Raw genomic sequence first — 17,581 nt, 5'->3', positions numbered from 1 at the left:
AGCAGGCAGACCGTGCTTAGCGAACCCAGTGCAATTGAGAAGGTGAAACGAACGCATTGTTATGTCGGGACTATTTGTTAAATAATACCCGAGCACTTATCTTACTCTAAGTGCACCAAAATTTAAGATACACATTTAAGGTTTGACACAAGACTTTTATTATAGAGTTTGCACATATAAAATGGATGTTATATTTTTCGTTACACTTTTAGTTATAATGCACCACGCGATTGGCTCAGCGATAGCTCAGCGACCAAAACTACGATAAGCTGTATCCGAGAGAGCCGAGAGCCGAGCGCTAGAGATTACAAAGATGCGCGCTATATATAATAATTGTTGAATCCCGAATTATAGTGGGCGATATTGGAAGAATACCCAATTCGCGTAAGCTATCCCGTGACTAGCGCGCGGTATGATAACCCGTAAATTACATCATTCTTTTTATTACCCCTTTTTCACACGTTTATTGTTATATTACTATGTACCCTTATAAAAATTTCCAATAGCATCCCGCGAAATTCCTATTGGAATCCTATAGGACTCCTGTAGGAATTTCGCGAGATCCTACAGGAAATTTTTATAAGGGTATACAGAAACGTCATATCGTAAAACTCGTGGTTGAGAAATAGCTCGACGATACTTGATTTTTCGGATATGACACGTAGCACTAAGGCTCTAAAACATAAATTTATCAAAATGAGGAAGAAAATATCTACGTAAAATCGACAAATCAAAAAACTAAAATAAAATAAAGTTTTTATTGAACAACTGAAAAATCAAAAACACTTAATCATTTATTATTAGATGTATTAGTTATTATAATTTAAGTTGTCAGAGTCTTTTATTTAATTATAGTTTTATTTATCGATATAAATAGAAATTGTATCACAACATGAATAATGGATCAAATTATTAGAATCTCATTTTCTCCACTCAATTATATACATTATGTAATATAGTAAATAAACAAAGACGTTTACAGTACATTTGAAATCAAATACTGCCTTAACGAAATAACGAAATTTGAGCTATATTGATATTTTATTTGTGCTGCCTTATGTATTCAAATATTCTTTTCGTAGGTCAGCGTGTAGAGTTACGACTCAGATTTCACTATTCGACGAAAATAATTATTGAATTGGCTGATATAATTCGACGTAACAAGAATTTATCAAATGAAAAATTCAATGAAATCTGAAATAAAATAATCTACTCGCATTGAATGAATAAAATACATAAAATCGAATAGTCCGTACATGAAATTTTCAATAATTAATACTATACTAAGCAATTACAATGTGGTTTTTATAAAAAATATATTACAATTCTATAGTCTATACATAATTGTTCAGCATTATTATGCTAGTCTTACGGTTATCTCAATGTAATCATAATCTCAGGCCACATCGTAATATTTAACAATTTCATCAACAGTTGGTATCTTGAGCGATTTTCACGTGTTCAATGTTCTGCAAAAATTTCACCGTTTTATCGAAATCATCGATGTTTATTTGATCATGAGCTAGGAAGGTCGCACGTAACATACAATACTTTGCTCGCACCTCAGATGGTTTATTCGATATCATACTTTCTTTAAAATACTCGATGAGCACGTCTTCAACATCATCAATCGAGGTATATTCTTTTGCATTTAACCATTCCTTAAATTCTTCGTAAACTTTTTGATAAATTGATTTCCAGGCCGTTGGTAAGTGGACGAAGGAAATATTTTTAACTGTTTCAATTAGTTCACTTACGTCACTATCACTGCCCGAATCCATTTTGAACTCTTATATTTCTACGATGCTCACTCTTAGAGGCTCGAATTGAGATTGACGAACTTGCGTATAGATGTATAATCTTTAGGCAGGCAGCATTTTTGACCCCCACTTTACAAAAGCCTCATTTCTTTTTCTCTTATAAAAATGGCCGACTAAATAAGTTAGTTACACTTACCGACACTTGGATAGTGAGTTTTTCGTGTTATAGAATACTTTTGAGGTTTGACGTAGTACTAACATTTCTGATGATTTCTCTCACTGTATACAGCTTTGATAAAATTAAAATAAGAAACATTCAAGAATCACTGTTTATGAGTTTTGTGCTATCTTTTCGAGTTATTGCTTAAAGCAGAAAAAAAGTAGAAAGTTAGAAACAATGGTAAAATATGCGTTGCTATGCAACAATAAATAGGCTAGAGTAGAATCAAAAACTTATTTTGAAGTAACTTACATCGCTTGTTTCAATATTTAATATTTCAGTATTAAAAATATTTAATATGAGAGTAATTTAATATTTAAAAATGAGTGAGAATAACAAGCTACTTTTATAATTTTGTAGGCTCGCATTTTTTTTTAAGTTTTTTAGGTACTTTCGAGCTCAGAAGATACATTTATTATCTATAGTGGTGTAATATAAAAGATATTTTTTGCAATATGTAATGAAAAGCTCACGATCCTTGAATGAGAAAATAGTGTTTATATATTAGAGAAGTCGTGTTTCAGTTTAAATTTTATGTACTTTGTATAATTTATAATTATTAGTTAGGTATTATAATATTCAAATATTTTTACATATGGTTGTTGAATGAGAAACGCCTTCCCTTCTTAAAGTTCGTTTATGTGTCGAATGAATCACACTGGAGGTGAGCGCAATTATTGTTATTTAATAAAAATATATATTAAACGCGAGAATGAAGCGACTTGAATTGTCTTTGACGGATAACTTCCAATCTTTTCCTGCATATAGGAATCTGATTCTAACGTCACATGAAGTGGCTAAATTAAAAATGAGCTTTTTCTCGTTGGATCTCAGGCACATGGAGGAAAATCGTGCTGTGCTACGTTTCATACGCACCACTTATTCTTCACCGACTATTTGTTCCTCCTCACGGCCCCAGTGCCACATGCAAATTGTGTTCGCGGTGGCGTTAAAAAACTCACACTGATGCGTATGAAAATTCAAAACAACTCTAACAATCTCACAGATGTGTAGACTTGGTAGTATAGCTTCAGCAAGACCTCCCTTGCAGAAATTGGCAGATCGTCAGGAGTGAGACTTTTCAGCCCCCGTGGACAAGGAGACTCTCTCTCTTTCTCTCTCTCTCTCTCTCCTCTCTCTCTCTGGTGAGTACAGTGAACACGTACATAAATTCTGCTCCCTGTTTTAAGCCTTTTACTGCTGTTGCGCTGCCTTCGGGCGTCTTTGATTACAGATCTTGCACGCTAAAAAATGCAAGCATTCTAATTCGGTGCTTGCATTCTCTCCAACTGGACGCTGTGACCAAATATCTGCAATTTTGGTGCATCTACCTTGGACGTCATAAGTGAGGTTAGCTTATAATCCCTGATCGACTGCGTCGATTTTTGCATCAAAATTGGAGCAAGCCGCGCATTCTTGTGTTTGTGTACGCCAGAGAGGGACAACGCGCTATCTACCTTAATCTATAGTAATCTGTGTCGTGAAGTGTGTGGAGATCTAGTATACCAACTGATCCGACCGTGCCGTCTGCTGTGAGGCCTACAGATACATAATTGCGGCAGCTTATTCTTACTATCATGGCAAGTACCGGAGCATCACTGCAGCACGAGGTTTCATCTCAACTGGTTGCCTTTCTTCAACGTCTTGACACGAAGCTTGACAACCTCACAAAGCACGTTCTGACCATCGAAGCGTCGGTGTCTCGACTTGAGGGCCGTATTGGGGCACTTGAAACTCAGTCAGGGCAACAGGCCGCCGAAATTGCGGAAATTCGCGCCGACATCGTCAAAATGAAGAAGACTGCCAACTCTGTTCCTGCCTCTGCCCCTGCTTCTGTCTCGTCCAGCTTACTGCCTTCACTGGCAGGCTCGCATCTGTTGGACCCGTGTGAGATTCTACTCACTGGACTCCCGGCAGATGCGAATTTGACTGACAGAGAGGCGCTCGACAGAGTCTTCACTACCATCGGACTAAAAGACTACAGCAAATTCTTGGTTCAAACTCGAGCATGGAACCCCAAAAATAAACGCAAGCCCGCACCTGATAACACCAGAGCTTTTGTTTTTAAACTGTCCTCTCCAATTACTCGAGACCACTGCATAGTGAATGCGACCAAGCTAGCCTCAGTAAACACAAATGCACTTTTCGGCGTAGGTGATGGCAAAGTGAGACTCCGTCCTTTGTGGCCAAGCGAGATCTATAGTCTGCTCCAGAAAGCCTACGATGCAGCTCAAAAGCTGAACTTTGCTCCACCAATTGTGCGAAATCTCACAGTTTTCATGCGCAAAGCCGATGAATCGAAACCTATCCCCATTTCAACTGAACATGACATCAGGGCACTTGAACCGAGACCGAGTTAATGACATCCACGCAACGTTCTACCATGACACACTCATCTACGCAACCACTACTGGATACTACTCTACTGCATGTTACTACTACTATTACTACTATATTTTATTGTGCATATTTATATATATACTACATAGACACTATGTACTACTACTACTGCTACTACTAGTATTGCTACTACTACTACTGCTACTACTACTATTGCTACTACTATTACTGTTTATTACACCACGTTACATAAGCATAACTTATTATTAATGTTGCTGTTATTGTTAATATCAGCAACTTTATACATAAATGTAAATACAAATGTGCCAGATGGGGCTTGCCCTGTGGCCGAATAAATTTATTCAACTCAACTCAACTCTCTCTATACAGCACTTACAACGTTTTCCCTGCGCGAGCATATCCATGTAGCTGCGATACTTTGTTTTGAGACGTAAGATCGAGGGGGAGTCGAGATTTCAGGCGAACGCCAATGCCGCCATGCGTCTGAATGATTGGGAAGAAAATCACCGACCTTACGACTGCGCCTATACATATTTACAAGAAATGTATACGACTTGAGCATTGGAGCGCGAGAAGTTACCCTCGTTTTTTTCGAGTTCCGCAAACCATTGCGATATTCCGAGGGCGAGAGAAACATCTATATATACTGCGCCACTGTGCGAGAAAATTTAATATGGAGTATGAATCACTTATTTAGAATAAGTATATGTACACCGCGTATACTTTTAGATGCTGTGCGGTAATAAAACGTACAAACGTTAAATGAAAAATTTACTGTAGGGTAGGTGCGATGGGCGGTTAAGTGAAGATGTTGGTATGTAAGGCTGTTAACGGAATATTCATCGAGGGTAACTGCCATTCATAAACAACTTTAGGGATACGAAAAATCTTTACGTTGCATAATTACACAATAGCGTATCATTAAAGTGTTATATCGCATTTTTTTCGAAATACGATTATGCCATTGTGAAGAATTAGGAACCGATACTGCAAGTGTTAAAAAAACATAAACGCATCAAGATACTTGAAGTTTGTTACCAGAGTTAACATTGGGCAAATTTTTAGTACGAAATGAAAAACAGTTTTATTTATCGATGAAAGTACACTACGTAAGTAGAAGACCAAAATTTCACAGCTCGAGTTTTAAGCGAGCTTATATCGGGTGTTCCAATATTTGCCTCCATACATTTTGCCCACTCTATGCAGTATATCCTACGGCTTTAAGCCTCCTCTTTTTTCCATATATATATACAATATGTAGATATATATTTGTGCATGGTGCGTGCTTATTAGAAGAGCTTAGTTTGCAAAATCGAACGCGCTTGCTTGAGTTTTGCGCAGCTTTTCCCGCTATTGGTCCCACAATACATTCCTTACGATTCGCCCATATAACTGCTTATACGCTCGTAACAGAGGGAGCTAGAATCTTCTCGAGTTTTTTTGTTGTTGCTGTCGTGTATAATATGGAAATCGTCCTATGATGGAGCCTATTGTGAACGCGAAATACTTTCTATCTGCCTTTCTTTATACGTCTTCTTTTTTTATCATATTTTTCGGTAAAAGGGAGCGAGAATTCTTCCTGTGCTTGACTCGGCAAGTTTTAACGTCCCAGAAATAACGTTAACTTGGAGTACAAAAAAATTTTTAAATATTCCGCAATTGCAGAGTATTGGTTTATTTAAAAATCATTGTGAAATGAAGAAAATATCAAACTATCCAGACAGCTAAGTGAATTTTTTAATGAAAAATTGTGAGAAATTTGATTACCTAAAGAATAAATCCATTGTTTAAGTAAAGCAACGTACCCGAAGCTCGAGCTTGAAAACTTTCCTCGACTGTCAATGATTTTACAATGCGAGTACGCTTGTATGCTTGGAGGATAAAGCTTGTTTCGCGAATGGCTCATAAGTCATTAGTTGGCTCATTGCTTAGGTATACCTAAATACAAACGTCTTCCTGCACGTCATAGTAATATTTCATATTAGAAATATGATGTGTGTGCAGAGCTTTGATCATTGAATCAAGTCTCATGCATATTTATCGACTGAATGAGTACCAAGAGAGAAAGAAATAATGATAGATAAGATACGATTTTGCAGTAGGGCAATGCAACCTATCGGGGTGCGTGCAAGGTTGCCAAAAAGGATTGCTACAGAGATACAAAGAGCGAAATGAATTGTTAAACGTAACTGTGACAATGGTTGAGAATTAAATTAGCGATATTTTCTCTGTTTTATATTTTTATATTGTAATTAATGAATATGGAATTTTTTACCCGTACGCTCCGTTTATGTAAAAGCAAAATTGCATAAACTCGCAGCGGTGTATAAATTCAGTTATACGCCTGTATACGAGTATAAAGACTTAACGTATTTATGTATACAAACGAATAGAAGCTTACTGCAAAATTTACGCACAGAGAATTGGAAATAACGATCGACTGCGATTACGGATCGTTGCGTTGCTTATAAATGGACCCATGCACACGAACACGCACACGTATACAGCTCCTGCACGCTCTCCTTTCCAACTTTATATACGTACATGTACGTATCATCAAAGCTTTTGCAGCTCTGTCCTTTGCGCGCGTACATAATATGAACTTATGATTACAGCAATCGAACTGCAGCAGTGACCGTAGTGATTATTACGTGGAAGCAATATAATGAAGCGATTATGCGCGACGGCGCAGACGAAGCTTTTAGCATAGTCTAAGCGACGAAGATCAGTTTATTCGTTAGCGATTTAAATCCTACGCTTAACCTGCTCATTTCTTCAAAGGGACCCTTTATTTTCTGAAGCGAAAATTGAGTTCAATTTCCCAGAAATTTTTAGAGTATCATTATTTTGAATTCATGGTATATTTTCTATTTATATTTTCTTCTATTTGAACAAAATTGATACTATTTATTTCGCAAAATGAAAATTATTCATCAAAATTCTATTTATAAATATTATAAGTTTGATTGAAAGGTTTAAAGACATCTGTTTAGGCAAAGAAGTGTTTAAAATACGAAAAACATTCATTTATTTGTTTAATAGGGTTAAAAAGTATTTTGTTTACAATTTTTTTTTATGAATATTGTATATTTTTAAACTTAAAATAAATGAAGCCGTTTGAATTTTGCAATTTCTGACTATTTAAACAATTTACGATAAAAATCCCGTTGTATTCGGATGATATATAATATTATGAAATTTGTCAAAAATTCATGATGTATTTAAATGTTGTTTGACGTAAGGTTTTGCTAGAACTTTTCGCATGATCATATTGTAATCGAATGCTCATAACAAACGATCAACTTGATTAGTTTAACATAAAGTTGAATTCGTGATCCTTTAATAACATCACACTTGAAATTCGTGAGCAAAAGCTACTACGTCGTATATAGTCGTCACGTTTTGAAATATTTTTGTGCCTGTAAACGTACATACACCAAAAGTATAAATTTGTTCCCAACACTAATTGTCCTAATGATGGTTATACTAGAGCGCTATGATACAAACAATATATTGTCCGACTAGTAAAGTTACATTTTCGGGTGAATAAAAATTAGATTTATAGATCCAGTCCACCAATATAGTGGTGTTAACCGAAAAATTGAATAGCAGCTACTGTTGCTGTTAATCGCTGAGAGAATAACCCTACTGAATTTTCAATAAATTGGAAGAGGGACTTCAACGCCAAGTTCAAAAAATTATAATACCAGGTTGCTAAACACTTTGAACTGACTTGGGTTGAAAACACTTGAAGCTCAGGGGGCCTGTATTTTCGCCAAAGCATTAAAGCTCGTAAAAAGGAACGAGCATAAAAGTGAGACCAACGTGGTGGAAAATGTAGACTCGATGCTTTAAGGCGCGTTATGGCGAAGAATCCGCTACTTTTTTGCCATAATTCGCGAGTAATTTGTGCTAATGGAGATTAGCTGCACAAGCTCAAGCTGCCGTTGCTGCTGCTGCTGCTGTGGTCCAAGGGTATAAAATAATATTAAGTCTTCATCCTACTTAATTCGTCGAGGGATTATTTTTGCACATGTGCACGTATAACTGAGTATTATCGTATGTATAAGAGTAAGGCACATATATATTCATGAGCAAATGCAGTCGTATAAGTTTTTCTCGCTTTTACGAATATACGTAAGTAAAATTATGCGAGAAAATTTTTCTTATAGTTCGCAGAAGTGTTATGAAAAAATTTTTTTCGTCAGACAAATGCATCTTGACAACTCCTAAGAAGCGCTCCACACGTTGAACATTAAACTAAAGAAACGAGTGACTTTATATTAGTGATGATATTCAAATCATCACATAAGAAAATTTTTCGACCATTCATTCTTATTTTTAATTAATCTATTTCAAAAATACGATAATGAAAATTTTGAATTCCCTATAAATATTTACTTTACTTTACAAGTATCATTTACCATAAAAAAACTTTACGGAAAACTCGTTTTGGCAAAAAAACTATCGATTGACGAGCTCTTTAAATAATCAGTAAGTCTCGTTAGTTTTTCAATTAAAAATTATAAGTCTTTACAACTAGTCTATTCACAGATTCAATTTCGATTCACTTCCAATTCACAGATTTTTACGAAAATTTTTGGGCCAAAATACAGATGAATTTTTTTAAATTATCGCACATTTTTAGAGGTACCGATTTGACGTATAAAGGCCAGCAGATTTTGAAAGCACCTAAAAAAGAGCGATAGACGGTCTTACAAATTCTGAAAAAATTTACGCGTATTTTTTGGCTGATTCGAAGGCTTTATTGATCTTGATCTTTTTACTAAAACTCGTTGCTTATATAGATAAATAATTGTACAGAAAATCGTTTTTAAATAGATCACAGAGAGGATTATAATTGAAGACCAGAAGATCATAAAAATTTTTGTAAAAATTAATAACCTGAAGGTGGGACAGTCTCCTTGCAATTTGAATTACAATTTAATTAATCAACTGGTCATTGTCAATTTTAGCCAATAAAATAAACTTTTACTCAAACAAATTTGAAAATTTTCAAAAACTAAACAAATACAATATTTCATAAAATGAAACAAACATAGGAACTCTTAATATGGTAAAAACAATTCTTTTACAATCAGTGAAAATAAATAAATACTGCCGCATGAATCTAGATTAGTTTTAAATTTCAACTATCTTTTCATAATTAGAAATTCAATAATTAACTACGGATGGGTATGTACGTAAAGTTATGTCAAGCTAACGTACATAACTATGTCAAGAAAATAATGAGATTTTAATAGGTATTTCATCATATTTCAGTATAAAAGGTGCGGCTACGTACTACTCATTAAAAGCTTTTTAAAAGCCTTGCGACTCTTATTGCGTGTGTCTCGTCGTATCTTGTTTAAATTTTAGGCAAATAAAAAGTTTTTTTTTCTCTTGACTTGCAAATAAAAAATATGATACAACTAAAACGCATCCAATGTAACTCAAAACGATTTTATTTGCAAGAATATATCGAAAATTTGGTTTATCGGTACTCAGTTTCATATTAAAGTTTTAAATGCAGAGAAACTGATCATAATTTGCCAGTATGGTCTGTTTGAGTTTAAATATGCATGATTTAATTTTAATGAAATTTATGTTTGATCTGTTTTTCGTTGATTTCCCGCTGAAAAACGAAAATTATAAATAATTAATTCAACATTTGAAGCAGGAAACAAAGGCACGATAATAAATTATAAAATAAGGTATCAATTTCATAAACTAAGCAGAGTTTCATCCATGACCTATCGAGGGAAAAAAGTTTCACAAAAATTGGATGTAACTTTTATGATATAAAAAAATCAATCGATTCTCTCGTACCGAAGGCGAAAAGATTTCCGATACGTTATCGCGTGCAAAACGTTTTTCTACGCTTACACAAAAGTGGCAGTTGGCACGATTCGCACAGGCAAGCGTATACGACGTACAGCACAGACATGCTCTCAAGCTTTCCGTTCGTCCCAATAAAAAGTTGAAGAACAATAAAGTTATGCCCGGGGAGTCGAGTATTATCGCAGGGCAATGTTGTCAGGCAGGTTCAAAAGTGGCGTCGTATATTCGCGACGCGATCGTTAATTGGAAACGCGAGCAGCGTTTTTTATATACCCGCCCCGAGAATGGACTGCGTGACACTGCGCGTAAGCTTTACCGCCGACTTTTCGAATTACGTGTTTTAATTAGAAACGTCGAAAAAGACACTATCTAATAAAAACAACAAATGTTACCTCCGTTACTCGGTACTGCGTAGACCAACATCCCGAGGATCATATAATCGATGGCTCGATTAAAAGGAGCTTTTTGCCTTTTATTATAGATAGGCTGTATTTTGACTCTTTGATCTCCGGTATTATTCATTAATTACGATTCCGGAGGGCCAATACAGCTAAATTGTATAGGGATTAAGCTACACAGCAATATAAAGTTGAGCTTTGGCCATTGGAACATCGATGACGGATCACCTTGATGATGGTTACACAGGCGAGATGCAAGTTCTGAACGGACTCTGCACATGTAGTAAACACAGCGAGTGGCGTACACTGCAGGATCAAGTCTAATTGCTGAATCCCAACGCCTTACCTCAGCGTAATTCGTACTAATGATTATATCTCGTGGTTAGTCCGTTTGCACGTGTACATCTGTATACCCATATATATGCATGCCATGTACATATACGTGTATGTATAATGCATGTATATGTAGACACGCGGTATATGTAGACACGCGGTATATGTAGGCGTACATGCGCTTTGAGAATCAACCCGTTCATCAAATATGACAGCTATAACGTCGCCCTGTTATTGCCTATGTATAAGCTGTACATATCCGACAGGTAACAAGAATTTTATAATCCTCAGATTGGATTCGGATTATTGTTGTTATGATGATCGAGATGACGGTATTACGAATGTTTGGTTTGTTGCAAATAAACATTTTTCGAACACCTGAACTCTACTGTAGTATCACTCGTAAAAACTATACCTAATATTGAGATGAGTAGTAGGTTGAATTTATTTTTTGAGAAGAGAACTATTTAGCAGATAAAAAATTCGATTAAATAAATTTTGATATTTGTAATGCAGAGTAAATAAAGTTAATCATTAATTTAAACAACGGAACGGCTCAATAAAAGTTTCTCATAGAATTTTCATGCACTTTTTTCGACTTTCCGGAAGCATATTGAAAATTAAGAGAAAAAAAAATGGTTAAACTTCTAATGCCTATAGTAACTATAAAAGCGCAGATAATTGAAAGCTTTCATGATCGGATTATCGGACTTGGTGAAGTGCATCCTGATTTATGGAAGTGCGTATAATGAAACGTACACCTAGGCGCGCCCAGATAATGCAAATAATGCAAGAAAGAAGGACAAAGACAACTCCAGGCAGATTATTCCGTACTTCACAGACATATATATGTAGGTAGTATGTGCCACACAGCCACTCTAATCCTTTGCAGCTTTCGGGGTCTAGACTAGGTACTGCATAGTTATTGCGCGCGCTCGTATACTGACGCGGGTGCTCTGCCTCCATACACACCTTAACCATTGGAATGGGTGAAATTTGGTTTCATCCGCGTTAAGAATATGCGCGCGTCAGCCTTGCAACGTGGCCCGAGAAACGAAAAAGGGGCTTGCGGTTACACATGCTATGTGGTTGAGTGCGCGGTTCTCTTTCTCTCTCCCTTACATGTAGGTTATATTTGACAAAAAAATGAGTATTTTATAGTTATTTTCTAGTCTAGTTTCTCCAACTAAAATACTCGTTAGTTTCCGTATTTCTCGACGAATCAAGACTTTTTTATTCAATTTCTGCACGTGTTTATGTAGAAATTTGATTAAAGTAATTATTTACACACTGGTTTTCTAAGATTTATCAACATTCTTTTATCTGAAATTATATAGTTTGAAATTTGTTGAAATCGAACAATTGTCATTGGTACAGTTGCAATGTCTACGTATGAAAACAAATTACCCCGACTAATAAAGTGCGAGACTAAGTACTGTAATTAATTTGCAATTGAAAAAGCTTTAAGAAATATAAGTTGTATACGGCAAAAAATGAAACATATTTCGCCGTGCTGCAGAATTTCTTTATAATCTCAAACGAGGGTTTTCACAACTTGAATTCTCATTTTCCAGGGCTCTAACCTATTTATCTCGCAGTAGTTCCCCGAAACAAGTGTCTGAAATTGACTCGTACATTTTTTTTTACTGCACGTCCTTGCGGATTTTGTGCCTAAGAAAACGAAAAGAAAGAAGAAAAGAGAAGAAAAAAGCTGATGCGCCACGTGCGTGCGCGTAGCAAACGTAGTAGTGAGACAGGCGGGGTAAAAAAGAATGTGAGAAAAGATAAGAACGCGTGATTTCGCTCGCTTCTTAACTAAGTAGCCTGCTGCGTTCGCTCGTTTCGCTGCTGGCTGCTGCTGTTGGTCCTATAACCATCTTTTTATACGACGCAGATGCGACGCAAAAAAAAGAAATGATCTTTTTTAAAGATCTTCGAGACGATAAGTTTGCTTATTCAAAAACATCAAATATCTTTTTTACCACTTGATTTGACAATGAATTTGAAATAAAAATTTTCATCATTTCTACGGTTTTCTCACCGTTAGAATTGTCGCCATACGAATAAATGAACGTGTAAACATCATGTGCTCGTGAAAACGTACACCTCAGACGTTCTCGTTTGCGGTGAGGAGCCTTTATCCAGATATCTCGTTCGTACGCGTCAGCAGATGTAGAAAAGAGTCTGTCTCTCTACTTGTGTGCCTCCTGTACGAGTGCGAGCGTTCCTACAGGAGCTGCGTCTATAACGTTATAGTTTTACCGTGCGGACTGCCGCAAAAGCAACTGCCACTGCTTGTGCTATAGCAGTCCAAAGCCTTAAAAATTTCAGACGAGCAACTCTACTATAATCCGTTGGAATTATTTTTCGGCTTGCATGCTAGATCGGATAAATTGCCAACGCGTGCGCAATTGGCGCACCTACGATCAGATTTCAAAAATTTAATGCAAACTTCTTATTTTCGAGTGAAACAATCGTATTTTTTGGATTTGTTCAAAATTTATGCTATACATATCAAAGCAAATCACATCAGAGCTAGCAAGTCGAGGCAAGGTATCATAATACGTGTAAACATGCTAGCAGCCTCTGCATTAATGATCTATAAACGAAGCCTAAGCCCCAGCCGGCGTACGTGGGAGGGGGATGGGACAGCGCTAAGACGGGTTGGCATCTATAAATTACGCAAATTGATTCAAAAGGGCCGAGCAGCAATATTACGCGCGTGTGCGAAGCTCCAAATTATCCAGTTTGTTGGAGGCTCCGCGCGACTCACGCTAGACGCTCGTTTCGCCCTTTCGCACGATGCTTGTGTAGGTATTTGTACGCGACGGAATATTTATGCAAAGCCTTCTAATGATATAGCTTCTTACATGTCCTCGTCGAGCTAATTCATTAGATACGAAATGTCTTTCATGTGTGCTATTTCAGCTTGTCTTGCAGTTGTCTTCTGTACGAGTGTTAAATTCCACTATGAGAACTATTCTATTTGACTGAATTCTATAAGCCCGTGGAACTATTCTTTTCCCTTTATTAGAAGAATTTTATTGAGCTTCTTTATACATTTTACACTGGCTTTATGCCATTCTTTATTAAACTTCTAGAGTAGCTATTTTTATCTCAATGCAAGTTTGGAGAATTCAAATAGTCAAGAGTTCATTGATTGCTTTTCATGACCTACTTGATAAAGTCCAAGGCTCCAACTTACCGACATATCGGACTATTGAAACTGCACTAGAGTAACTTGACTAAATACATCATTGATGAAAATATACAGTCGATAAGATTTATAAGATTTTTGGAACAAATATTGTAAATTGGGTTACCTTGAATCATAATCATTAGTTGATATAACATCAACTTTTTGCTAGTTTTAATAATAGCTGTGCAAGGATCTTTGAATTCTACCATTGTTGATTTTTGTTATAATTTTAAGGCAGTATTTGAAAATTATTTTACATATTGCAACTGTTACGTTTGACTTGGCGTAGTACATAAAATTGCGTAATTAATTTACGTCAAACTTTACAATGCACCATTTTATGAGAAAATAAGTCACGAAAGCAAAAAATAACTATAAATAGTAAATACTGATTTAAGCAACTAGTGTGTTGGGGATTAGTTTAAAGTGAAAAGTACTTTTTCAAAAAAAATGTTGATTTCTCACATTTTTTTACTGTGTAGTTTCATCTTTTCACAAAGTGTTCATGTACGGGCAGAAGAAGAAATTCATTGTTTAGGCATATCAATGAAGGTATATGAGGATATAAAATCATTTTTCCATAACATTTTGGGCAAAAAGACCGAAAAAGAAGACATACGTTTTTATTTCGCTTCTCGAAATCATCCCGAATACGTTACGTATAATTATGGCGATGAGTTAGATCTTGATGCAGTGCATTTTGCCATGCATCGCGATACTTATGTTATCATTCACGGTTTCTTGTCAAAAGGTACAGAAAATTGGGTGCGAAACATGAAAGATGCACTTTTAAAATATGTGAGTTTTTTTACTTAGATTAGCATGAAGAATATCATATATAAAAATCATCAATATCATATGTATTTTATTCCAGAATGACGCCAATGTAATAGTTGTCGATTGGGAAAAAGATAGTAATACATGGAACTATGCAGATGCTGTTGAACATGCAAAAGTCGTGGGTAAAGCTGTAGCCGAGTACGTACTCTATTCAGTAAATGCATTATTTGTGAATTTACAATATTTTCCAAATGTCAATGTCTTTGAAGATTTCTAGCCACGGTCAGACATCAAGCAGCAGTTGACAATAACGATACAATTCATGTGAAAGGAAAATTAACTATCATTGGGCACAGTTTAGGGGCTCACATCAGTGGCCGCGCTGCGCACCTATTGAAAAAGTTGCCGAAAACTTGGAGAGTATCAAGAATAGTAGGTTTGGATCCAGCACAACCTTGCTACAGATTGAAAAATCTGGAATATAGGCTTGACAAATCTCACGCCGATTACGTCGACATCATCCATACTAATGCGGCTCCCTTACAAAAAGCTGGATTAGGTTTACCCGAAGCAATTGGTAAGAATAAAAGCTAGACATACTTTTTTTGCGTAACAATTTTTATTGACTCTTTACTTCTAGGGCATGTTGATTTTTACCCTAATGGAGGAAGTTTCCAACCAGGATGTGTCCAAATGGCAACGAGTGAGTGAAGATTTGACATGACAAACAAAATATGATATTTTAAAATTTTGACCGTTTTTTAGTATTTGACGAGGCTAAATGCAGTCACGGGCGCTCTCACGAAATTTTCACTGCTTCGATATTAGCAGCAGTTGAAAAAACTTGCGAGTTCCAAGCTTACAAGTGGAACTTAAAAATTGATGATTTAGATAATGTAATTCAACAAAGAAACAGCCTCGACAAGGCGGCAATAATGGGTATTAAATCGACTGAAAATCCTCCGAGCGTAGTTGGAACATATTTTGTTCCGACAGGCTCTGAACCTCCATATTGTAGTAAGTATAAACAAATTGATTTTAGAAATATTACATAAGATTTGCTAAATTATTCCTTTTTCAGATGTAGGCAATAAACAAATGGCAGAGATTATAGACGAAATTAAGTCTGGTGTACTAGAATAAACGATAACGATTCAAGTGTCCTTTAGATATTTATCTTCATTCTTAAGTAATGATAAACTTGTAATAAAAATGTCTTTTTTTTTTACTATTAAATTTGTATTCTTTCTTTTTTAATTTGAATTATCTTGGTCATAAAATATTCAATTTTAATAGTTTCATGTTTAATAATGAAGCAATGTTTAACGAGATCATAAATGTTTATCATTATAAGCCATTATTATTTAAATATTTTTGAGCAAAATAAGAGAAAAAAACTTGTCTAGGGCATTATCGATCAAAATTTGCGCATAATACGCTTGAAAGCAGGCGGTGACATGGCTCAGGCATGGTGGCAACGCAGCGTCTGCGTCACTATTATATCCTCGCTGGCTCTGCGCTGCTCGCAAGTATCTCAGGTTTCTGCAATAATTTATTTGCCAAAGCACGCGCGCACACGTATAGCCCGCGCTTACACGCCTGGGATAAAAGCCCGTCGTTGCGCGAGAGAGCACATTGTAAGAAGGAGTTTACAGAGGGGGTGGGAGGGGGTGTCATTTGGGGGATGACACGGTGTGTAATTTCATATAGGTGCGGCGCTCGGTGTATGTGCTCGCGTATTCGCCTGCATTGCACATCTAGCCAGCACGTCATTTTAGAAAGGTGTATACGAGTGTGCCCAGGTCTTGCGGATTCGGTTTCCTCGCACGCGAGAACGCATTTGATTTGTTCCGTAAATGGAGTAGTGGCCGATGCAGTGGCTTTTGCGTGCTTTTTGAGGCTATTTTCCCTCTTTCCAAAGCCGCTTATGTGTTATTTCAGAGAAAAAATAATCTCCCTTTGAATCGTGAAAACGGAGAAAATTGAAGCTCATTCCAAATTCATGTTGATACATCATAATTTATATGCTTTCGAACATTTTTCGAAAGCAACGGAAATTAAATTATGTTAATCCTCTTATAAGAGTTTTACAAATTACTTACACGCGTACCTGTTTTAGGGCACGAGCATAAGTATTGAGTTTGTTTATTCAGACCGGGAAATCGCATCATCGAAAGCTTATGGCTTGAAACAGTACGGAGCTTGCAGGTACATTTTGTCCGTCAAAATTTCGAGGGCTTTTTGGCTCACATTATGTACACATACAGATAGCGGTGTAAGAAGTATAATAAAAGGTTGAGAAGCGCATGAACTTGTACTCGCGTGCCAGCCTAATTGTCTTTATAAAGAAGAGGGGACGTGAAACCCAGTCATGAAGGCGCAAGAATCATACGATAAGTGAGAAAATCTGTTATCACGATTGAGGCATAATTTGAAGCTTTGAACGCTTAGGGCTGGGCGTGCTATGGTAATTCGCGATTTCGTGGATAAGAGCCGCCTTTACGTGTATAATTACGATTCGCGCGATGGCTTTGCTAGTTGCAAAAATTAAATTTCGCGTCATTTGCGCTGTACTCACGTATTATTTATGCAAAGCTTGGTCATGTAGACGGGGAAGGGGAAAGGGTAATTATTAACAAATCACGCCGGGCTATTGACCAATATCTATGCGTGGAATGTACTCTTCTCG

At 36.3% G+C, this 17,581-nt stretch overlaps 2 protein-coding genes across 2 annotated transcripts in view; one reads left to right on the top strand and one right to left on the bottom strand.

The window, feature by feature from the left end:
• The window catches only part of LOC106658516 (tyrosine-protein kinase transmembrane receptor Ror), a 44,737-nt gene that overhangs the window by 9,479 nt on the left and 17,677 nt on the right, over nt 1–17,581 (bottom strand). The window lies entirely within an intron of this gene.
• On the top strand, nt 14,539–16,055 carry LOC106658094 (phospholipase A1-like). The gene is made up of 6 exons (XM_014379917.2): nt 14,539–14,910; nt 14,987–15,090; nt 15,162–15,469; nt 15,533–15,595; nt 15,658–15,909; nt 15,974–16,055. Exons 1-6 carry the CDS (start codon nt 14,563–14,565, stop codon nt 16,033–16,035), a joined length of 1,137 nt encoding a protein of 378 aa, XP_014235403.2. The 5' UTR covers nt 14,539–14,562; the 3' UTR covers nt 16,036–16,055.

The sequence above is a fragment of the Trichogramma pretiosum genome, unplaced genomic scaffold, assembly GCF_000599845.2.
Source record: "Trichogramma pretiosum strain Unisexual culture from Peru unplaced genomic scaffold, Tpre_2.0 scaffold16, whole genome shotgun sequence".
NCBI classification, from domain to species: Eukaryota; Metazoa; Arthropoda; class Insecta; order Hymenoptera; family Trichogrammatidae; genus Trichogramma; species Trichogramma pretiosum.
This window is presented reverse-complemented; position numbering and strand designations above follow the sequence as displayed.

Bases quoted from the DNA above. Each gene is read 5' to 3' on its own strand.
- LOC106658094 (XM_014379917.2), top strand. From the start codon at position 14,563: ATGTTGATTTCTCACATTTTTTTACTGTGTAGTTTCATCTTTTCACAA. The intron at 15,470-15,532 runs GTAAGAATAAAA...CTTTACTTCTAG, and splicing joins AGGTTTACCCGAAGCAATTG to GGCATGTTGATTTTTACCCT. The intron at 15,910-15,973 runs GTAAGTATAAAC...TTCCTTTTTCAG, and splicing joins CTCTGAACCTCCATATTGTA to ATGTAGGCAATAAACAAATG.